Source organism: Toxorhynchites rutilus, chromosome 2 (genome assembly GCF_029784135.1).
Source record: "Toxorhynchites rutilus septentrionalis strain SRP chromosome 2, ASM2978413v1, whole genome shotgun sequence".
Lineage (NCBI taxonomy): Eukaryota > Metazoa > Arthropoda > Insecta > Diptera > Culicidae > Toxorhynchites > Toxorhynchites rutilus.
In genome coordinates this window covers 4,755,820-4,780,495 of record NC_073745.1, presented here as the reverse complement: position 1 = coordinate 4,780,495, position 24,676 = coordinate 4,755,820, and the positions used below count along the sequence as shown (strand labels likewise).

Sequence of the window (24,676 nt, the reverse complement as noted above, 5' to 3'; positions counted from 1 at the left end):
TCTCTCCGAAAGCAACATGTGCCCTTGCGGAAAAGACTACGAGGACATAGATCACGTAATTTGGGATTGTGAGTTATACGAACAACATCGAGCCGAACTTATGAGCCAACACAGAGACAAAATGCCTATTCGAGATATACTGGGACTCAAAGATATTGAGTCAATGAAGATCATCAATTCCTTTATAAAAACGGCCAAGATTTGTTTATAAAAATGTTATGCGTGTATTTGTATGTAGTTTGTAAAAATTTTTTTTTTTTTTTTTTTAAATCGTTAGAGTTTTAAGTTCTTCCTTACGCCTTTAAATTTGTAGTACTTGGCGAATATTGATTTAAGTTTGTAACATGAAAACACGGCTTTGAGATGGTAGTTACCTTTTAAGCCTTAATAAAAAAAAAACCTATGTGCGGTCAGTTGCATTAAATCATTGATTGAAATATCTGTATGTTCATGTCGTATGCATCTTGCAATTTCTCTAATTGTCGAATGGCAGCGTTCAACCTGACCATTCGTTTCAGACCTGTGGACAGGTGTCTTGAAAATTGTAATTCCGAGATTTTTAATTTGTTGTTCTATTGTATTAGACACAAACGCACTTTCGTTGTCAATTACTATATTAGCTGGAACGTCCCAGTCATATATCAATTGCATTAGAACCTCTTTTACATTAACTATAGATTTTGATTTTATAGGTCTTATTTTGAGGAATTTGGAAAATTTGTCTAATGATGATATAAACAAGAAGTTTTGGTTGTACATAAATATGTCGATATGAACTATTTCAGCGGGATATGTTGGTACAGGAGTTTTGACGGGTATAAATGTTTGAGGATTTCTGGCATATTTCTCGGTTTTGAAAATTTCACATGTCGAAACATATTGCCTTATCATTTTCTTCATTCCAGGGAAATAATATTTTTTTATCATTTGTAATGAATTTTCATTCGCATTCCTATGAGCAAATTCATGAATTTTTATAACTTTTTCTAATTGATCTTCTTCGTCATTTAAATCTTCAACTTGAATTTGTGAAAATCTAGCTCTAACTAGTTTTGGATTGTAATGTTCTTTATAAATCTCTTGGATAATAGCCATAACTGGTTCATCTGTCAATATCCCATTGAGAATGCCAGGGATTAAAAATTGTTGTAGTTTCCTAGTTAAAAACTCCTATGAAAATTGAGGTTCTGTGAATTTATGTCTTTTGTATTTTTCAAATGGTATAATTAATTCATATGAGGGAGTATTTCCAATTTTTAAAATTAACTGATTCTTAAAAACATTGATTGGAGCTTCTGTACTCGGAATGTAGGATGAATCATCATCATCAGATGAATGTTGGGTAGGAGTAAGGGAGTAAATTTGAATACGGGAAAGCGCGTCGGCTACAATGTTGGATTTGCCAGGCTTGTACAGCATTTCATGATCGTGTTCTTCGATAAAGGCCTTCCAACGTTTCAGCTTAGCGTTGTTATTTTTGGGGGATAGGGTGAAGGTTAAAGGTAAGTGATCCGTGTAAATTTTTATCTTAGAGCCATAAATGAAGTTGCGCAGGGTACTCAACGCCCATACGACTGCTAAGAGTTCCTTTTCATTGGTCGCATAATTTTCTTCCGATTTTGATAAGGTACGTGATATGAAAGTAATTGGCCCCTTCTGGGAATTGTTGAGAAAGTACTGCACCTAACGCTATATTGGATGCGTCAGTTGTAAGAATGAAGGGTTTTTCGAAGTCGGGAAATGCTAAGACATCTTCAGAAGAAAGAACGTCTTTTAAAGTTTGAAATGCTTTTATGGCTTCGTCATCGAATTTAATTGGGAAATTTTTAGATTGCGTTTTAGGAATCTGGCGATGGCCATCTTCCCCTCTTAAGAATTTTGTTAAGGGTTTTGCAGTTTTTGCATAATTCTTAACAAAACGTCTGTAATACCCAGAGAGACCTAAGAATGCACGAAGATCTCTCAAATTCTTGGGCTGTGGATAATTCTGAATGCACTCTACCTTTTTCATATTCGGTTTTAGACCATTCTTTGAAATAATGAATCCTAAAAATTCCACTTCGGTTTTCAGAAATTCAGATTTATCTGGGTTAATTTTAAAATTAGCATTGCGCAAAACATCCAATATGGTTTTCAAATTACCTAAATGCTCTTCAAGAGTTTTTCCAAAGATGATAATATCGTCAATGTAAACATAGCAAATTTTGCCAATATGTTCACGTAGAACATCATCCATTACCCTTTGGAAAATGCTGGGAGCATTTTTTAAACCAAATGGTAAACGAATAAACTCGTATTTCCCATTGTTTATTGAACATGCAGTTTTTTCAATATCATTCTTTGACATTAGAATCTGGTGGAAACCAGACGCTAGGTCTAAAGTTGTAAAATAGGTATTGTGACCCAAATTTGCCAAAACAACCGAAGTATCGGGAATAGGATACCTATCGCTGATTGTCTTTGAATTCAGCTTACGGTAATCTATCACCATTCTATATTTTTTTTCACCAGAAGCGTCAAGCTTCTTTGGAACAATCCATACGGGTGAGTTGTATGGAGATTTGGATGGTCTTATAATACCATCTTTAAGTAATTTATCTATTTCTTTGTTAACTTCATTTTTCAAGGCTTGTGGGTAAGGGTAGGACTTAGAATAAATAGGGTTTTCGTCAGTTGTTCTAATTTTCGCTTCAATTTTAGTTGTAAAGGGAAGTTTTTTGTCCGGAGGCTGAAAAATATCCTGATATTTGTTCAACAAGGTCCATAATTTTGATTTTTGGTCAGTTTCCAAGTGATTATCTCGAACATGAATTTTGTTAACTTGTGTAAATGTATGCTGTAATAGCGAAATAGTAAAACCTTTTGGAAAAATTATTTTTTCTGCGGAGGTATCAATAACAGCTTTAAGTTGTTTCAACGTGTCATGGCCTATAACGGCGTCAAATGTCTTCAATTCTTTCATATGATAAAAACGTACATCAATATTGCTGTAAGGCCAAAAAAATGTACCGCGTGAAAATCTGTCAATTGTGATGTTACCTCCTACTGATGAAACGCTAAATGGTTTTTTTAATTTGTGAAATTTTTTTTGTGTATTTCGGGTGAATATAATTTTTATTCGACCCAGTGTCAACTAATACTTTGATTGGTTTCAGTGGATTGCCGTAGTATAAAAAGTACGGCAATGTAGAATTTAACCTAAAAAATTAAACTCTGCATTGTCTTCATTAAAAGCTGTGTCTTCGTCATTATGTTGGTCATATTCTCTGATGTATCTCTCGTAAGAAGAATCATTGGATACACCATCCAAAATTTCTTCTTCATATTCTTCGGTGACATCGTCTTGTTTCTCATCTTCGGGTGGAGGATTATGATTAATGTTAAACAATCTTGGTCGTTTGACAGCGTGTTGATGAGAGTTTAAGGGCCTGTTGCCATAATTTACCTGCCTTGTTTGAATAGACGGGTCAACATCCATCGGTTCCGGTCGATTTTGTTGCTGGAATGGATTTCTTGGTAGAGGTTGTGGATGATTTCTTTCTTGATACGCAGGGCCATTGCGAATTGCTATTGGATTCCTCGGAGGAACTGGTGGCTTCTGATAATATTGGTTCCTAAAATTTTGATTATAGTTATTATATGGTAAATTTTCATTCATCTGTGGAAGTAAACGGGGGGCCGGTTTGGGTGGTAGACTAGGAATAAAATTCCTTGGTCTATTAGTTGGATCCGGAATTTTGTTACCTGTAATATTCTTTCTGTATTCAATATTCTGAAATGTAATGCAGTAGGAATAAGCATGAGCCAACGAATCTGGCTCGTAATTTTTTAGAAATCTGCCTACATCACCATCCAAACCACGGATAAATGCATCAATGGCTTTTCTGTTGTAAGTATAAATCATAGCCTTAGTGGCTTCGGGATGTGAAAATCTTGAATCTGTTCTAATAGAATTTGCAATTTATGAAAGGATTTTATTAACATGATCATAATAGTTTTCGAGAGATTTTCCGTTTTGGAGACTATTCATTAACTGATAGTCCAAAGTTTCCAAATCACGTTTTTCACCGTAGTACGTAATGAGTATTTTTTTAATCATGTTCCAATTGATGTGAACGTTAGATGCAACAAGAGCATCGTTCGCCTCACCTTGTATTTTACGCCTAATTGATTTACACACTACGTGAAACTTGTTTTTTTCGTCAATTGAACTTCTAGCATTCGGAGAGTAGAGCTGCACAATAGCTTCTGCATCTTGAATGAAAAAACTAAGTTCATTGGGATCACCAGAAAAATTTGGTAATCCTTTCACCAAGTCAGGTATATCTTCGATGGAATCTGGGCTAACTGCAGACCCATCAGCATTTGTGAGATACAGCGGAGGATCAGAAAAATCCTCTGCAACGGGTGTGATTGCTAATTCTAAAGCAGCCACACGGTTGATCAGATGTTGGATCTGTTCAGCCATTTTATTTAATTATTTTCTCACACTCACAATCACAACTTAAAAATAAAATCAATCAATGACTCGCACGCACTCTAAAGAATTCTGTCAGAAGACAATCAATCAGATTATCATTCAATCACACTTTATAAACCTAAATTCTCGGTTTTTCACACTCCTAATCGCATACAAAGCAACGCAACAAACGTTCAATTAATCTCACGCACTCCAAAGAAAGAATGTTTGGTTTCTTTCACACTGTTTAGCTTTATAGTATAGTACAATTCGTAAATTAAAACTTTTTTACACTTCTTTTTGTGATATTTTGTAGTGGATTTTTGATACTTATTGATACACTTTATTATTTTTTTATTATTTTATTCACTTTGATTTGTTACTTTTCACTTTGTTAAAACTTGTTGATACGGTATACTTTTTTTTTTATTAATTCGTTTATTTTTACAGGCTCAGTTACTTAAGTTTAAAGGAGCCGAATTCTTAAATATATTTTTAAAACTATATATATATATAAACAATTTTCTTACATCTATGGTTAGTAAGGTGGAAAACCGATTACTCGCGGTGTTCTCGAGTTTAGGAGGGTGACATATTTTTAGGAGAAGGATGGGATATAAGGAAATTGTAACAATGTTGATGAACACTCAATTTATAAATCTATTCGTATATCTATAGTGTATTTACATTTCAACTTATTCTACTATTTATAGCAAGGGGACGAATTACCCGCAAAGGAAGGAAAGGAGGGTATAAGGATGTAGGGACAATCACACACGAAGATCTATAGCTTTAAGGAAAACATATATATGGGACATGTAATCAAGGTCTAACCGAGCCAACACATCTCTCACCGGCACATTGGGCTGTCTTCCTCGGGCCCGAAGGGAGTTTTTTAAATTCGATCTGGCGACCAGATACACCTCGCACGACCAAACAATGTGCTCGATGTCGTGATAACCTTGGCCACAAACGCAGAGATTGCTGCTGGCAAGATTGAAACGGAAGAGTAGTGCATCTAACGAACAGTGATTGGACATGAGTCGGGAGAAGGTGCGAATAAAGTCCCGACTCAAATCCAGACTTTTGAACCACGGTTTGAGGCTAACCTTAGGGATAATCGAGTGAAACCACCGGCCCAATTCATCTTCATTCCACTTGCGTTGCCAGTTAGCGATGGTATTTTTGCGAACTAAAGAATAAAATTCATTGAAGGCGATTTGACGCTGATAAATATCGCCTTCAATTGCACCTACCTTTGCCAATGAGTCAGCCCTCTCATTACCCGGAATTGAGCAATGTGAAGGGACCCAGACAAAGGTAATGACATAACAGCGTCTGGATAAAGCACTCAAAATTTCTCGTATTCTCTCAAGGAAGTACGGCGAGTGCTTTTCCGGCCTCACTGAACGGATAGCTTCGACAGAGCTAAGACTATCCGTTACAATGTAATAGTGTTCAACAGGTCGTGAGGCGACGCTGTCCAGCGCCCAGTATATCGCAGCCAATTCAGCAATATATACCGAGCAAGGATTCTGAAGACTGTGTGAGGTGCTAAAAAATACGTTGAACACTCCAAATCCTGTGGACTCATTCATAGAGGACCCATCAGTAAAGTACATATTATCGCAATTGATACGCCCATACTTTGCATTGAAGATTGTAGGAACGAACCCCAATCTAAGATAATCTGGATTTTCATGGATTTTCTCCTTCATGAACAGATCGAAATGTACAGAGGAATTGATGTAGTCAGGAAAACAAACACGGTTGGGAATATACGAAGAAGGAACAACCTGCATAGAGGTAAATTCATGATATGAATTCATGACTCCAGAATGAAAATTTAGCTCGATCAATTGCTCAAAATTTCCGATCACCAATGGATTCATAACCTTACACCGGATGAGGAACCGAAGAGATAATAAATTGAAGCGATCTTTTAGTGGGAGTACGCCTGCCAAAACCTCGAGACTCATGGTATGCGTTGAGGGCATACATCCCAACGCAATACGGAGACAAAGATACTGAATTCGCTCGAGTTTAATGAGGTGTGTTTTGGCAGCTGATTGAAAACAGAAACTGCCGTATTCCATCACTGAGAGAATAGTTGTTCGATACAACATTATAAGATCTTCGGGATGGGCTCCCCACCAGGTGCCGGTAATTGTACGGAGAAAGTTTATTCTTTGTTGACATTCTTTACTCAGATACCTAATATGGGCCCCCCAAGTACATTTGGAGTCGAACCAGACCCCAAGATACTTGAATGACATAGCATGAGTGATCGGTTTACCCAAAAGTTGAAGCTTTGGTTTTGCTGGTCTATGCTTCCTAGAAAAAACCACCATCTCTGTTTTCTCCGTGGAGAATTCGATCCCTAGCCCAATGGCCCAGGTTGAAAAATTGTTCAAAGTATCTTGTAAGGGTCCTTGCAGGTCGGATTCGTTTGATCCTACGACAGACACCACTCCATCATCTGCAAGTTGTCTTAGGCTGCAATTTTGTGTAAGGCAATTGTCGATGTCGCTTACATAGAAGTTGTACAAAAGGGGGCTTAAACATGAGCCCTGGGGGAGGCCCATGTAAGAGACCCGACTTACTCATAACGTGAGAAAAGTTCAAATGTTTCTCACAAAGCAAATTATATAACATATTATTCAATAGAGGCGGCAGACCCCGAGAGTGTAATTTGTCTGACAAAACCTCTATTGAAACAGAATCAAAGGCCCCCTTTATGTCCAAGAATACTGAAGCCATTTGTTTTTTTCCGGCGTAAGCCATTTGAATTTCTGAAGAAAGCAACGCAAGACAATCATTCGTCCCCTTGCCCCTGCGGAACCCATATTGTGTATCTGAGAGTAGGCCATTCGTTTCAACCCATCGATCAAGGCGAAACAAGATCATTTTCTCCAACAATTTCCGTATACAAGACAGCATTGCTATTGGGCGGTACGAATTGAAGTCGGACGCGGGTTTTCCGGGTTTTTGAATAGCTATAACTCGTACTTGTCTCCAATCATCTGGAACAATATTATTCTCCAGAAACCGATTGAATAAATTCAACAAGCGATGGTTGCGCCACATCAGGGAGGTTTTTCAGCAAGTTGAACTTAATTCTATCCGATCCCGGAGCAGAATTGTTACATAAAAGCAGAGCAAGAGAGAATTCTACCATCGAAAACTCGGAATCAAGATCGCACCTACCTTGTGGTATATCTCGAACAATTTTTTGCACAGGAGCGGAATCAGGACAAACCTTCCGTGCAAAATTAAAAATCCATCGATGTGAATATTCTTCGCTTTCATTCGTTGAAGAGCGATTTCTCATGTTTCGAGCCACTTTCCATATTTTTTTCATTGACGTTTCTCGTGACAAACCTCCCACGAAATTTCGCCAATAAGCACGTTTTTTACCTTTGATCAAGTTTTTAAATTGATTTTCAAGGTCTAAATACGTTTGAAAATTGTCAATGGTTCCTCGTTTCCGAAAAGCTTTAAATGCATTCGATTTTTCTACATAAAGCTTTGAACATTGGCTATCCCACCATGGATTGGGAGGCCTTCGGTGAATGGAGGAACCTGGGATGGGTTTCGTTTGAGCGCGAACCGCGCTGTCATATATCAAACGAGAAAGGAAGTTATACTCCTCCAATGGAGGTAAACCATCTCTAGAATTGATGGCTAGAGTAATCGCGTCCGCATATTTTTTCCAGTCAATGTGTCTTGTGAGGTCATATGCCATGTTTATAGATTCAGAAGAATTCGACCCAATGGTGATGGAAATTTTGATTGGCAAGTGATCACTACCGTTGGGGTCCTGGATTGCATTCCACTTGCAATCTAACGATAGTGAATTCGAGCAAAGCGAGAGGTCAAGAGCACTTGGTTTAGCAGGAGGTTTAGGAACACGTGTTGTTTCCCCAGTATTCAAAACGGTCATATTGAAGCTGTTACAAAGGTCATATATCAACGATGAACGATTGTCGTCGTACTGTTCCCCCCAGGCAGTTCCGTGAGAGTTGAAGTCTCCCAAGATCAATCGTGGCTCAGGAAGGAGTGAGCACATGTCATCAAGTTGTTTGCGGCTAACCGCAGCTCTCGGAGGTCAATACAAGCTGACAATACAGAGGTCTTTGCCTCTGATGTTTGCATGACAAGCAACAGCTTCGATCCCTCCAATAGGTGGAAGGTTAATTCGAAAAAATGAGTGGCACTTATTGATCCCCAATAGTACCCCTCCGTATCTGTCATCGCGGTCCAAGCGTATAATATTAAAATCGTGGAAAGAGATATCATCTCGCGAAGAAAGCCAAGTTTCGGACAGAGCAAAAACATCACAATTGAAGTTATGAGTTAAAAATTTGAATGTATCCAATTTAGGGATAAGACTACGACAATTCCACTGTAAAACAGTGATATCTCCGACCTCTCTATCTAAATTAGACATCAAGAGAGATAATCATTGCAAGGAGGGGCCATGTTTGCATCAATTGTTGCAAAATTGTCTTTAATACTGGAAGCATTGCGGTGACAATGGTTCTGATGGAGTCGGAAACATTAAAACACGTGAAGATTTGATCCACAAGGTCGGACAACTTTATGAATCCCGATTGGGAAGTTGAACTTGACGGAAAAACAGGGACATTTGGGGTTTTTGATGTTCCCTCGAATGCTGGGTCGTTCAAAGGTGAACCATTCCCACGGAAGCCAGGAGGAACCTGATTTTGCTTGTCCGCTGCACTCGTTTTTTTAGGCAAACTAACTGGGGGTATCACCGGAGGGACTTGTCCTTGAACGTTGGGAGTGGTCACATTTTTGCGCCGGGGATTCCCTTGAGAAATAGGCGGCGTGCCCCCGTTAGCTGTATCCGCTTCCATTTCGTCAACTGGCAACGTGGCGTAAACATTATGTGTGTTGATTGGTTGTTGTTGTTGAGCCAGTGGAGAAGCGCCCTTCAAAATTTCCGCGAAAGTGCGTTTAGAGCGTTCCCTCAAAGAGCGCTTCTGTTTCTCCCAGCGACTCTTGTATGCTTCACAAGCTGAGAGCACGTGTGGGGTTCCCCCGCAATATGGACACTTTTTTACCGTCGCACTGCAGGCTTCGCCCACATGTTGCTCTCCGCAAGTGGCACAGCGTTCTTTATTGGCACAATAAGCAGCCGTATGACCAACTGACTTGCACTTTTGACAAATCATTGGCTTCGGAATAAAAAGTCGCACGGCTAACCTCAATTTCTCTACCATCACGTAGTCCGGGAGAGCTGAACCAGCGAAGGTGACTCGAAACGATTCGGACGGCGTAAATTTGGTTTCACCCCCTTCATGGGAGACTGTTCCGAGCCGGCGGCAACCCAAGATCTTAACTGTCATCGAGGGCAGTTTCTTAAAACGGCCAGTACCTTCACTCGTAATGTATTCGCACGTCAGACCCGTTTCGGTTATCACACCCTCAATTTCAACTACGTGAGAGGGAATGTAAACCCGATACTCAATTGTAAAATGCTGGTTGACAACAATCTTGTTTGCGTCCTTTCGATCAGTCACGACAACTCGCAATTTGTTTGGTCTAACCTTCGAAATTTCCGACACGGAGGTATACCTTGCCAGATCTTTCGCGATCTGCATGACTTTCAAAGCTTTTCCATTTGGTTTGGGCCGAATGAAAACAACCCATGGGCCAGTTCCAGATGCATCTTCTGGATAGACCTTGACACGGGGAGAGGACGTACCAGGGGGGGAAGACGAGGACAAGGATTGAGTGGGAAGGGAGACAACATGGGGAGTAGGCGAAGGTAAGGATTGAGTGGTAGCGGGGATAACAGAAAGGGAACCCGAAGTGGAAGGTAGGGTGGGAGCGTCAAGAGGTGGAGAGGAGAGATTTGCGATTTTTTTATGAGGGGGCTTATTAGCATGAGCTGATTCGTCCCCAGAAGAAACATCTTGCGATTTAGGAACATGTTTAAGTGTTTTCCCTTTTTTACCTGATGGGTGGGATTCATTGGTTTCATTGTCTGAGATCTCCATATTCGGAGACCCCCCACCTTCTGCCATTATAAATGGCACTTAAATTCTATTTTTTTTAAATATTTCACAATAATAAAATAAAAAATTATAATATTTCAAGAAAAAAAATAAAATAAAATATAATATTTATATATATTTTCTCTAAATGTATTTTTATGCGTATTCACCTAAATGCGCACCCCGCGCAGATAATATTCGACTCGTTCTGCACCGTCCAGTTGATCACGTGTTGGCGTCTATTGCTACACTGCTGTAGGTGTATTGGTGAGCGAGCGCACCTACGTCGGCGGTGGAAATGGCGATGATTCGGCGATCAAAAGTGTCTCTCTATAGACCTTCACCAGTATCTGCTGTGAGAAGCTATTCACTCCAGCTGGTGGGAATTGTTGAGCGCACTTCACTGTTCCCACAATTAACACGCGATGGAAGAAGCACACTTGGTTGAGGAAAAAACACCAGCCAACAACAATAGCTGTCACCGAAACGCCTTTTATCGATTTACATGATACGATGTTTTGTTCGGTGTGAATTGAATGCTCGATTCGATTAACATAATAGAACCCAATGCTTTCACCGTATCTTGACGATGAATCCCATTACACTTACCACAATCTGCAATGCAAAATCATAGTTTCTGTAGCAAAATGCAAGTTTCGGATTTCCTTGAAGTTGGGCGTTTCGGACAAAATCCTCTGTAAAACATCATCCAAACAAACGAATCATTCTCTTCAAAGTTTTAATGTTACTCTGAGTATATACATTTCAGCTACATTTTTATAAACTTTTCCCTTTTTCGTTCAGCATTAACATGACTCCTAAATCTATATTGTTTATCCTTTCCTTGAGGAAAAAAATGGTATAACATTTAAATAATTTCCTAAGCTAAAATGAGTATGCTTCATTTAATGTAAATTATTCATACTTTAGCATGTTCCCACAAATAAATAAGCTTTATCCTTCTTTCAGCAAATGACCAATGGATTAGATAGAGATATACAGAAAGAGTGAGTGACTGTGCGGGAGAATGAGCTCAATGATAAGGTGATAAAAATGGGTTTCACACATTCAAGGTGCCTTCCTGCATCGATGATTTGGTAATTTGAGCACATGTTTCGACACTAGATTAATACGGGAAAACGAAATGGGTAATTTACAGCGAGTAATGGAATATAAGCGTATTTTAAAAACAACGGGGGCAACTACTCGGTTTTTTTTTGCCATTTTACGAGAGCGTTCATTTGTGGATGCTTGCCTCGATTTGGGCCTGTATTTGTTTGACCGCGGAGCTTGCAGTCGTTGTCGTTGTGCGCTTCAGGAAGGAGTTGATCGATTTCATCGACCGATTCTCAACCGCATCCATGGCGTCCCAGTCCACCGACAGACTTCGGTATTTCATCGTGTTATTTTTGAGATTGTTCATCGCTTCAGTTTCCGCCGACGAAGTTTGCTGCTGGAAGTGACTGCTGATGTGATGTTTGTGGAGTTTTTTCATCAGCAAATCATCGGTGGGAAGCGTGGAAGACTCCGTGGAAATTAACCGATTGAGCTCGAGGTATCGCTTGGCGACGCTGTTCATCGCAACAGGCACATCGCGGCTGCTCATTTGGTTGACCCGGAATTTTGTACGCTTCACGGTAGCTGCCTCTTGTGATACATTGCTATTGATCATCGGAGGCTTGAGTTTGCTCTTTTCGGAATCTTCTTCGATGATCTTCTTCTGTTTTACTATTGTTTTTCGAACGGTGACGGTTTTCGTTCCATCAGCTGACGTTTTACTGCTCCTGGTGGTTTTCGTTACGATCACCTTGGTGCCCTCGGGAGCATCCTGCGTGGTCGTCTTAGTCGTTGTCGTGGTTACCTCTTGGGACGCCTCATTGGACGACTCTCGAATTTCGGGTACTTTCGGAGCAGCATTACGATCACAGAATTTGGTGTAATTCTCCTTGAATACCGAATCATCACTACACAAACTGATCGACTTGGGCAAGAATTTGAACGTTTGTGGCTTGATGGTGTCGTTCGAGAGAAAATCCGGCTTTTGGGCTAATTCGTTCAGCTTAATCTGTGCCTTGGATGTTTTAATCTTGATCTTAGACTTGAGACTCTCGAGATCCGAGTCCAGATCGGCTGTGCTGAGAGTGGGACTTAGTGGGGTCACGGGGGATCCAGTGTTCAGTGTGCTATCTGGCTGTTGTGGTGTAGTTTGTGGTGACAGAGGTTGGTGGGATTCAGACCAAGGTTCCTCCTTGTTTCGGATAGTGGTAGACATTTTAAGTAAGTCGGAAAGCATTCGTAACTCATCACATACCTTCGCAAGTGTCGGCCTCACCGCATCCACCGGTTGGCCACCGGTGATCGTCTCTTGTGTTTGATGCGGTTGCGAATGATCTGGGGAAGATGGACGAGAATGGTCAGATGATGACATCCCGTGGGGGGGATAAGTTGCGGATGGCGTTCGATTTAAACTACTGTTATTATTGCTAATTTCGCTACTGCATGGGCCACTGCCGTGATCTATCGTGTTAGAAACTATCTCTAATGGCGCTAGTGCGGGGCGTAATGCGGAGGTTGGTGGAGGAGCGATATAACTGTCACTGGTTGGCAGGTTAGTAGCGCTCAATTCCGATGGGAGTGGTGACGAAGACGAACAGCAGGATGTTGATGACGATGGGGACAGTAGCAGTGGGTCTTCGTCGCCTGCGAAAATAGAAAAACAAACGAAAACGAGTGATTTTTGTTGCCTGGCTCCTTTTGCTACTGTGCAGAGGGACCAACGCGGTAACCGTGTAGTGGGGATCTTTGGTAGTTTATTGCTGTTCAGGCGAGAACCTCCTTCTTACGTAGACTTTAGGTTTTGTATTGTCGGTTCGGTATTTCAGGTTAATAGCGCAGAGGAAAATAATTAGTGTAGAATAAGTGTAGAAAAAAAAAGAAAGAAAATGTGTTAATCGGAAGCATATTTTTTTTCAATATTATTATTGATATAGCAGTCTGTTCACTCAATATCAATATAACTTTTGAATTAATTCGTTTATAAATAAGAAGTTTGATAGAGATAATGCAATGAGAAAGTTTGTCCCTATCATCGGAACTCCGTCAAAATGGTCAAAACTGAAGATCGTCAAAGACCTACCATGGATGATCGAGGGCAATGTGTACAAGTAGACGATGATTACAGAACAAGTCTGGTTGTATATGAAAAAGAACGAGTTTTATAGCGATGGTATACTTCACACAGTTGAACGTCACATTTGAAATAACTCAACAATAGAGGAAAACCTGTTTTTGTGCGTTTTTTTTGTGTGGTTTTTTGTGCGATTTTTCTTTGTGCGGTATATTAAAAGAAGCATATTTGACGAAGTTATCGTCCATTTATTTTTTATCGATGGTTTATATGCATTTCAGCGCGAATAAACCATATTTGCGTCTAAATTACCACCTTCTCAAATCATTCCTATCCTTCCATCAAATGCTCTAAGATGCACATGACATGATTTCTAACAGCAACAAGTTTCGACATGCAACTAAAAGCACAAAACAGCCACGCGCAACCGAAAAGGCGTGGATTTGAGTTATTTTCTTGAGGAAATTTTTTTGTGGTCCCTATCTACCCCACAAAAAAAAAAGTTTTTTTTTCAAATTGTGTACCGAACACGATTATTCAAAGCTACTGGTGAAGTTTCGCACGTTTTTTTATGCGATTTTTTCTTTTTTTTATATATAAATCGTTTATTTTTACAGGCTCAGTTACATTAGTTTAAAGGAGCCGAATTCTGAAATATATGTTTTAAAACTATACATAAATAATTTTCCTAACACTATGGTTAGTAAGGTGCAAAACCGATTACTCTTGGTTTACTCGAGTTTAGAGGGTGACATATTCTTTCAGGAAAGGGATGGGATATAAGGGAATTGTTACAATGTTGATGATCACACTCGATTCTTAAATCTATTCGTATATCTATTGTATATTTACATTTCAACTTATTTTGCTGTTTATACCAAGGGGGCCAATCGCTCGCAATGGATGAAAAGGAGGGTATAAGGACATAGGTAAAATCACACACGAAGATCGATAGCTTTAAGGAAAACATATATTTGGGTAATCAAGGTCCTACCGAGCCAACACATCTCTCACCGGCACATTGGGCTGTCTTCCTCGGGCCCGAAGGGAGTTTTCTAAATTCGATCTGGCGACAAGATACACCTCGCACGACCAAACAACATGCTCGATGTCGTGATAACCTTGACCACAGACGCAGAGATTGTTGCTGGCAAGATTGAAACGAAAGAGAAGCGCATCTAACGAACAGTGATTGGACATGAGTCGGGAGAAGGTGCGAATAAAGTCCCGACTCAAGTCCAGACTTTTGAACCACGGTTTGAGGCTAACCTTAGGGATAATCGAGTGAAACCACCGGCCCAATTCATCTTCGTTCCATTTGCGTTGCCAGTTAGCGATGGTATTTTTACGGACTAAAGAAAAAAATTCATTGAAGGCGATTTGACGCTGGTAAATGTCGCCTTCAATCGCACCTACCTTTGCTAATGAGTCAACCCTCTCATTACCCGGAATTGAGCAATGAGAAGGGATCCAGATAAAGGTAATGACATAACAGCGTCTGGATAAAGCACTCAAAATTTCTCGTATTCTCTCAAGGAAGTACGGCGAGTGCTTTTCCGGCCTCACTGAACGGATAGCTTCGACAGAGCTAAGACTATCCGTTACAATGTAATAGTGTTCAACAGGTCGTGAGGCGACGCTGTCCAGCGCCCAATGAATTGCTGCCAATTCAGCAATACACACTGAGCAAGGATTCTGAAGACTGTGGGAGGTGCTAAAAATTTCGTTGAACACTCCAAATCCTGTGGACTCATTCATAGAGGACCCATCAGTAAAGTACATATTATCACAATTGATACCCCCATACTTTGAATCGAAGATCGTTGGAGCGATCCTCGATCGTTGATAATCTGAATATCCATGGATATCTTGCATCATGGACAGATCAAAATGCACAGAGGAATTGATGTAGTCAGGGAAACAAACACGGTTGGGAATATACGATGAAGGATCATGACATAGCATGAGTGATCGGTTTACCCAAAAGTTAAAGCTTTGGTTTTGCTGGTCTATGCTTCCTAGAAAAAACCACCATCTCTGTTTTCTCCGTGGAGAATTCGATCCCTAGCCCAATGGCCCAGGTTGAAAAATTGTTCAAAGTATCTTGTAAGGGTCTTTGCAGGTCGGATTCGTTTGATCCTACGACAGACACCACTCCGTCATCTGCAAGTTGTCTTAGGCTGCAATTTTGTGTAAGGCAATTGTCGATGTCGCTTACATAGAAGTTGTACAAAAGGGGGCTTAAACATGAGCCCTGGGGGAGTCCCATGTAGGAGACCCGACTTACTGTCGAATCCCCGTGGGAAAAATTCAAATGTTTCTCACAAAGCAAGTTATATAACATATTATTCAATAGAGGCGGCAGACCCCGAGAGTGTAATTTGTCTGACAGGACCTCTATTGAAACAGAATCGAAGGCCCCCTTTATGTCCAAGAATACTGAAGCCATTTGTTTTTTTCCGGCGTAAGCCATTTGAATTTCTGAAGAAAGCAACGCAAGACAATCATTCGTCCCCTTGCCCCTGCGGAACCCATATTGTGTAGAGTAGAGAGTAGGCCATTCGTTTCAACCCATCGATCGAGGCGAAACAAGATCATTTTCTCCAACAATTTCCGTATACAAGACAGCATTGCTATTGGGCGGTACGAATTGAAGCCGGACGCGGGTTTCCGGGTTTTTGAATAGCTATAACTCGTACTTGTCTCCAATCATCCGGAACAATATTATGTTCCAGAAACCGATTGAATAAATTCAACAAGCGATGTTTCGCCATATCAGGGAGATTTTTCAACAAGTTGAACTTAATTCTATCCGTTCCCGGAGCCGAATTGTTACAAAAAAGGAGAGCAAGAGAGAATTCTACCATCGAAAACTCGGAATCAAGATCGCACCTATCTTGTGGTATATCTCGAACAATTCTTTGCACGGGAGCGAAATCGGGACAAACCTTTCGCGCAAAATTAAAAATCCATCGATGTGAATGTTCCTCGCTTTCATTCGATGAAGAGCGATTTCTCATGTTTCGAGCCACTTTCCATATTTTTTTCATTGACGTTTCTCGTGACAAACCTCCCACGAAATTTCGCCAATAAGCACGTTTTTTACCTTTGATCAAGTTTTTAAATTGATTTTCAAGGTCTAAATACGTTTGAAAATTGTCAATGGTTCCTCGTTTCCGAAAAGCTTTAAATGCATTCGATTTTTCTACATAAAGCTTTGAACATTGGCTATCCCACCATGGATTGGGAGGCCTTCGGTGAATGGAGGAACCTGGGATGGGTTTCGTTTGAGCGCGAACCGCGCTGTCATGGATCAAACGAGAAAGGAAGTTATACTCCTCCAATGGAGGTAAACCATCTCTAGAATTGATGGCTAGAGTAATCGCGTCCGCATATTTTTTCCAGTCAATGTGTCTTGTGAGGTCATATGCCATGTTTATAGATTCAGAAGAATTCGACCCAATGGTGATGGAAATTTTGATTGGCAAGTGGTCACTACCGTTGGGATCCTGGATTACATTCCACTTGCAATCTAACGATAGTGAATTCGAGCAAAGCGAGAGGTCAAGAGCACTTGGGTTAGCAGGAGGTTTAGGTACACTTGTTGTTTCCCCAGTATTCAAAACGGTCATATTGAAGCTGTTACAATGGTCATATATCAACGATGAACGATTGTCGTCGTACTGTTCGCCCCAGGCAGTTCCGTGAGAGTTGAAGTCTCCCAAGATCAATCGTGGCTCAGGAAGGAGTGAACACATGTCAACAAGTTGCTTGCGGCTAACTGTAGCTCTCGGAGGCAAATACAAGCTGACAATACAGAGGTCTTTTCCTCTGATGTTTGCCTGACAAGCAACAGCTTCGATCCCTCCAATAGTTGGAAGGTCAATTCTAAAAAATGAGTGGCACTTATTGATCCCCAATAGCACCCCTCCGTATCTGTCATCACGGTCCAAGCGTATAATATTAAAATCGTGGAAAGAGAGATCATCTCGCGAAGAAAGCCAAGTTTCGGACAGAGCAAAAACATTACAATTGAAGTTATGAATTAGAAATTTGAATGTATCCAATTTAGGGATAAGACTACGACAATTCCACTGTAAAACAGTGATATCTCCGACCTCTCTATTTGAATTAGACATCAAGAGAGAAGATCATTGCAAGGAGGGGCCATGTTTGCATCAATTGCTGCAAAATTGTCTTTAGTACTGGAAGCATTGAGATGACAATGGTTCTGATGGAATCGGAAACATTAAAACACGTGAAGATTTGATCCACAAGGTCAGTCAACTTTATAAATCCCGATTGGGAAGTTGAGCTGGACGCCAAAAAAAAGGACATTTGGGGTTTTTAATGTCCCCTCGAGTGCTGGGTCGTTCGAAGGTGAAGTATTCCCACGGAAGCCAGGAGGAACCTGATTTTGCTTGTCCGCTGCACTCGATATTTTAGGCAAGCTAACATGGGGTACCACCGATGGGACTTGTCGTTGAACTTTGGGAGTGGACACATTTTTGCGCCGGGAATTCCCTTTGAAAATAAACGGTGTGCCCTCGTTAGCTGTATCCGCTTCCAATTCGTCAACTGGCAGTGAAGCAAAGACATTGTTTGTTGGTAATGGTTGTTGTTGAGCCAGTGGAGAAGCGCCCTTTAAAATATCCGCGAAAGTGCGTTTCGAGCGTTCCTTCAAAGAGCGCTTTTGTTTATCCCAGCGACTCTTGTAAGTTTCACAAGATGAGAGCACGTGTGGGGATCCCCCGCAATATGGACACTTATGCTCAGTCGCACTGCAGGATTTCTCCTCATGTTGCTCTCCGCAAGTGGCACAGCGCTCCTTGTTGGCGCAATAAGCTGCTGTATGACCAACTGACTTGCATTTGTTGCAAGTCATGGGCTTTGGCACGAAGAGTCGCACCGGCAGCCTCAATTTGTCCACCATAACGTAGTCAGGGAGGGCGGCACCAGCAAAAGTGACTCGAAACGAGTCGTACGGCGTAAATTTCTTTCCTACTCCTTCCTGGGTAACTTTTCCAAGTTGGCGACATTCCAAGATTTTGACTTCCATCGAAGGAAGCCTCTTGAACCTGCCAACTCCCATACTTTGTATAGTTTTGCACGTCAGACCCGTTTCAGATTTTCTACGTTATGGGAGGGAATAAAAACTCGATATTCGAGGATGAAATGCTTATCAGCAACAATATCGTTCGCGTCCTTTCGGTTAGTCACGACAACTCACAGTTTGTTCGGTCTTACTTTGCAAATTTCGGAAACAGAGGTGTATCTTTTCAGATCTGTCATAATCTGTACGACCCTCAAGGCTTTACCATTAGGTTTGGGCCGGAAAAAAACAACCGATTTTTTCTTGTGCGGTCCCTATTCCCCGCACAAAAAAAGGTTTGCCTGTATGTAAAGATGCATATATTCCGGCGATGAAATGAAGTTTGTTATTCGAATAGTATGACAACAATGGAGCATAGACGTAGACGTATTGAATTCCGATCAGTTATGTGTCCAAAAATAAAATTGGAAACAAATTTTTGGACAACTGTAGTCTTAAAGGCGAAACATTCAAAGATCCCTGCGTCGCGATGGATATATTTGTGCATTTTCACTGTTTCTTCTTCTTCTTCTTCTTCTTTTTGAGGGTTTAAGAGGGTTTAAACTTTTCAGTTCATACGCCACTAGCTCTGAGAAGAGCCATTGAGAACGTTCACTGTTTCGATGTTGAATAAAAAGCACTGTTTCCAATACTTTTGACGTAGAAGGCGAAACAGAGTCCACCAAAAATAAATATAGTCAATCCCAAAATTGAGTGTACACATGCTACCTGACGATACTTTATATGTTTATATGGTACTAGCTGACCCGGCAAATTTCGTCCCGCCCAAAATTTATTTTTCGTTATCAGATTCACGTTTTCTTACTAAGCGATTGATCTTCTAATCTACCTTTTAAAATTACCTTTTACTACAAAATTCCTAGTACTTCTACCAAAACTCGTAATTATAATATTATTATTAAGGGATTATTTTCAGACATAATTCTCGTTCAAGATTTTCCAACCGCTTGGAAATAACATGTTTCTCCGTTACATGGAATAAATGTTTGATACAGAAAATATGATAGGATGAAGACAGCCCTAAATCGGACAATTCCTTCCTCGAGTTTTGCTCTTATCAACACATTCGGCGATCCATTTTTATTTATATAAATAGAAAAAGCTATAAGAGTGAGTTTTACCACATTAAATTCAATTTCCACTTTCGAACAAAGATCAATTGCGTTGGCGCAAACATCAAATGAACCAACAACGCTTGTCACCATGAAATTTTAGAATATATGAGAATTGAATTTTCGCAGATTTTCCCATTTTCTTCAGAGTTTTCCGAAAATTTTCAATGCCGAAATTTGTGTTTCATTTGTATGACAGCCTCCCCTTAGAATGGGGGGGAGGGGTTTCGAACCACCATAGAAACGTTCATCAATCCCTTAAACCTCTATATGCCAAGTTTGATTCCGTTTTTCTTGATTAGTTCTTGAGTTATGCAGAAATTTGTGTTTCATTTGTATGGCAGTCCAACCCACCGCCCCCCCCCCCCTTAAAGAGGGAGGAGGAGTGACTAAAGGGTGTGTCACATCAAATTGCATCACGGAAAAAACGCTGTAGAAATTTAATTTTTAGGAATTATATCTTCAGCTTTCGCTTATAATCAGATAAGAGTGTATAGATCACGTTGGCCATGCTTCACTGTAAATTTTTCGTAAATTTGGAAAAATGTCGTCGAACGAAAAAGAGCGTTGTAATTAATCCTGCGCACTCATTTTGAGAATCCGGAGTTGTCACATCGGGACATCGGTAAGATGCCGGGAATCGTCCAATCCACGGTCAGCAGAGTACTAAAACGATACTTCGAGAACCTAACCATCGACCGGCAGGTGAAGAACGGCAAAAATGGATGCTCCGTCAGTGAAAACGATCACAAGCGCGTAGTCAAGCAGTTTAGACGTGATCCGAGAAGTTCGGTCCGGGATGTCGCCAATAAGCTGAATTTGTCAAGTTCATTCGTCCAGCGGATCAAGCAGCGGGAGGGCCTGCGTACATACAAGGTTCAGAAGGCTCCTAACCGCGACGAAAGGCAAAACATGGTGGGGAAGACGCGAGCCCGTAAGCTGTACACCGAAATGCTGACGAAGCCGCATTGCCTGGTAATGGATGACGAAACCTACGTCAAAGCGGACTTTCGTCAGCTGCCGGGCCTGTTGTTCTTCTCCGCAGAGGACAAATTCAGCGTTCCGGAGGAGATTCGCAAGCAGAAACTATCCAAGTTTGCCAAAAAGTACATGGTGTGGCAAGCGATCTGCTCTTGCGGAAAGCGGAGCGCCCCCTTCGTGATGACCGGCACGGTAAACGGGCAGGTTTACCTTAAGGAGAGCCTACAGAAGCGCTTACTACCACTATTGAAGCAGCACGAGGGCCCGACCATCTTCTGGCCGGATCTCGCTTCGTGCCACTATTCAAAGGACGTGTTGGAGTGGTACGAAGCCAACGGGGTCACCTTCGTGCCAAAGGAAATGAACCCGCCCAACGCGCCGGAGCTTCACCCAATAGAGAAATATTGGCCGATTATGAGGCAGGCCCTCCGGAAGAACCCAAAAGTTGTCAAATCGGAGGCGGACTTGAAGAAAATGGATTTCTGTTCAAAAAAAAACTACAACCTGACGTTGTACAGAATCTTGTGGACGGGGTAAAGAGGAAGGTGCGAGCATACGGGCTTGGGATCGAAGTATGAATGAAAAGAAAATGCCAAAAGTTGTTTAATAGTTTTTATTTTACTGTCTAAAATTTTCAAAAGGATCGGTCTACTGGGCGAATTTCTACAGCGTTTTTCCGTGATGCAATTTGATGTGACACACCCTTTACTCACCATAGAAACGTTTCTTACTCCCTAAAACCATCACATGCCAAATTTGGCTCTATTTGCTTGATTAGTTCTCGAGTTATGCAGAAATTTGTGATTCATTTGCATGTAAGGGGGACCCCTTACAGAAAGGGGAGGAGTATCTAACTACCATAGAAACTTTTGTTGCACCCCAAAACCTCCACATGCCAGAATTGGTTTCGTTGATTGATTAATTATCCAATAATGCAGAAATTTGTGTTTTATTTGAAAGGCATCAAACGGAAAAAACTCCGTAGACAAATACATAGTTGACCGATCCTTTTTAAACTTTCAGACAATAAAATATAACCCATTTGTATGCTTTTGATATATTTACTTCACCCTTAATTCCTTTCATAAGATTCTGTACAACATCTGGCTGCAGCTTTTTTTGTACGGAAACTTACTTTTTCTTCGTGTCTTCCTCAGATTTGACCACCTTGGAGATGCTTCTGTAGACACTCCTTGAGGTAGATGTACCCGTTTACAGTCCCGGTAGTCACGAACGGCGCACTCCGTTTGTCAGATGAGCCGATCGCTTGCCATATCATGTATTTCCTGGCACACTTTGAAAATTTCTGCTTCCTTACTTCCTCCGGAACGTCAAACTTATGCTAGGCGGTGAAAAACAGTAACCGCGGAAGCTACCAGCAGTCCACCTTGACGTTAGACTCATTATCCACGATGAGAAAATGAGGGTTCGTTAGCTTCTGGGTATACAATTCCCGGGCCCATGACTTTCCCACCGTATTTTGACATTCGTCATGATATGGAGCATTCTGCACTTTGTACGTATGCAGTCCCTCTCGGCCCTTGGTTTGGACAGATTCACCTTTAGGTCACATCCCTGACCGAAGCACTGGGATTCCGCTTTAGCACTTTCACGACACGCTTGTGATTCTGATCACTAATAGAACATCCATTCTGACCGCATCTCTCCTTCCGTTCGTTGCTCTAAGTTTCGTAGTAGCGTTTAATCACACGACTCACCATTGACTGCACGATTCTGAGTTGTTTTCCGATGTCCCGATGAGAGGGTTAAGGATTATCCAGCAAAATCAATTCGCGACGTTTGGGTGACGCCATTTTTTCATTTTTCGAAAAACTGACAGCGATAAAAATGCAGTGTAAACAATACATTCTAAACTACTTCTACCCAAATTTTCAAGAAAAAATACCCAATGGGTAACGGCGTTTTTATTCGTGATGCAATTTGATGTGGGACACCCCTTAAAGCAACATTGAACGAAGTATATAAGCCTAGAAGGAGACTATGTTGAAAAATGAGAAAAGGTTCATCCAAACAGTGAAGATTTTTTTTTGAATTTTTGCACGGGCTTTTCAAACGAGTCTCATATGTGTGCAACAACATATTGTAAAATTGTAATGCGTAATTTTTTATTATAAAAAATGAGATCCAAAATTAGCACCGTTATAGCCTACTATCAGGATAGTACATGAATCATTGGCAAGCTAATTTTTTTATGATTTTCTTTGCTAATGTTGATTACGTGTTTCGTTATAAAAATAAAGCTTTAAAAAATATCTGGCAAAATAGAACAGAGTGTCAAATTGATCCCAGAATCCTGACCAGTAAGGTAGGTGCAACGAATGAGCTCTCCCGTTGCTCAAAATCAATAAATTTACCTTTTTGATTTCCAGGGAAAATCGCATCAGAAAACAACTGCAACAGAAACAACCACTCGAAAGAAAGTCACAAGTAGGCTGTTTATTTTCTGACGCGGAAAAAACATCATGTGTATAAGACAGCCTGTGATACTGTGAGCGAGTTTACGAGTTGTGATGCTGCGCGCTAAATGTCCAAACCAAAATTATTGTGGATTTTTTTTTCTGATCGTGGTGCAATAGTTTTGAATTGCAATGAATGGTGTAGGAGTAGTGGGTGCAAGTTGGTCACCTGCTTGTTTTGTAGTATAACTATTGACTATCGACACCGTATTGATAGTCACCTTATGTTTGAAGAATTTAATGACTTTTGAGTCACCCTGTACTTCAGTAGAGCTGTCGCATGTCAAAATATAAATAAAAACAGAAATAGCCCTCTCGATAGCAATTCAGCCGTAATTCTGTGCGAATGTTATCTAAGGAATTTCTCGTGAAATTTAGTTTATTCAATCTGATATGTTGGAAAAATCATCAGTTTGGAAGACTGTTCAAATTACTTTGATGTTTGGGGGCAAAGTGGTCATAGGTGAATAACGACTTACAATGTTCTGTTTACTAAAGCAGATATACCTCATCACATTCCGCTCTTGAAGAGGTTCCTTTTGTGGCTTTGACCCTGGAAAAATATGGCACTCCAACTGAAGCAAGCTTCAATATGCGAAACGTTATGTGTTTCTTACTACGTTTTTGTATGCATGAGAAAATTCAAATTGAGACTGTTCGCGACTAACATGGCATCCCTAGATCGATAACATAAACGAGAGTGAAAGTACCAATCAGCTGGTCTCGAACAAAGGAGGATTTGGTAAACAACGGACCATATGATGATATCGTTTATCAGTACGGGTCGGTCATTAGCGAAAGCGAGACAAGCAGTATTGCCTAATCGCTTATCACTCCCGTACGACTCGAACATCGCACGCAGAACGATAGCAAAACGGAGGATTAAACTCACCACTATCGAACTGTTGGTTTCGGGAAACATCGCACAAGTACGGGATCAACAGCATCATCATCAGTGCGCGGTGAATTTAGCACTAAGCGGAGCAATCTCAGTTGCTATCGGTCCACCACGGGAATTAATTGTTATGGTCATACAGAGGAAAGCTGGAACCTATTTGTCAATATTCATGACTCTAATTTTATTATTATGATTTATGAGAATGTTTGTTTTTATGTTTTTTTCTCTGTACTATGTGCTTAGTTATTGTTAATATTTTGTAGTAGGAATTATGAAAAGATATGAGGTTTTTATGCCCTTTTGTGTAAAACACCCAACAACTCAAATGGGCTTTTCCTCATCTTATCGGTACATGTGATATCATTAAGGCAACTAGCCAGATGAGAATTAAATATATAAATACATAAATATGAATATAAATAAATACTCTGTTGTGTAATTTTGGAATGAACTGTAATGTAATTTATATTAATTCTATGTGAATCT

The 24,676-nt window shown here is 40.5% G+C and overlaps 1 protein-coding gene across 10 annotated transcripts in view; it reads right to left on the bottom strand.

Moving 5' to 3' along the window:
• Window positions 1–11,208: 11,208 nt before the first annotated feature.
• LOC129767416 (death-associated protein kinase 3) overlaps window positions 11,209–24,676 on the bottom strand; it is a 62,375-nt gene continuing 48,907 nt past the window's right edge. For 7 of the 10 annotated variants that reach the window (XM_055768307.1, XM_055768302.1, XM_055768305.1 and 4 more), the window contains exon 9: window positions 11,209–13,182. In XM_055768307.1, coding sequence (XP_055624282.1) covers window positions 11,720–13,182 — 1,463 coding nt within the window. In that variant the 3' untranslated portion in view covers window positions 11,209–11,719. The remainder of the gene's footprint in view (window positions 13,183–24,676) is intronic. The other 3 variants (XM_055768310.1, XM_055768308.1, XM_055768309.1) reach the window with 3 other exon arrangements.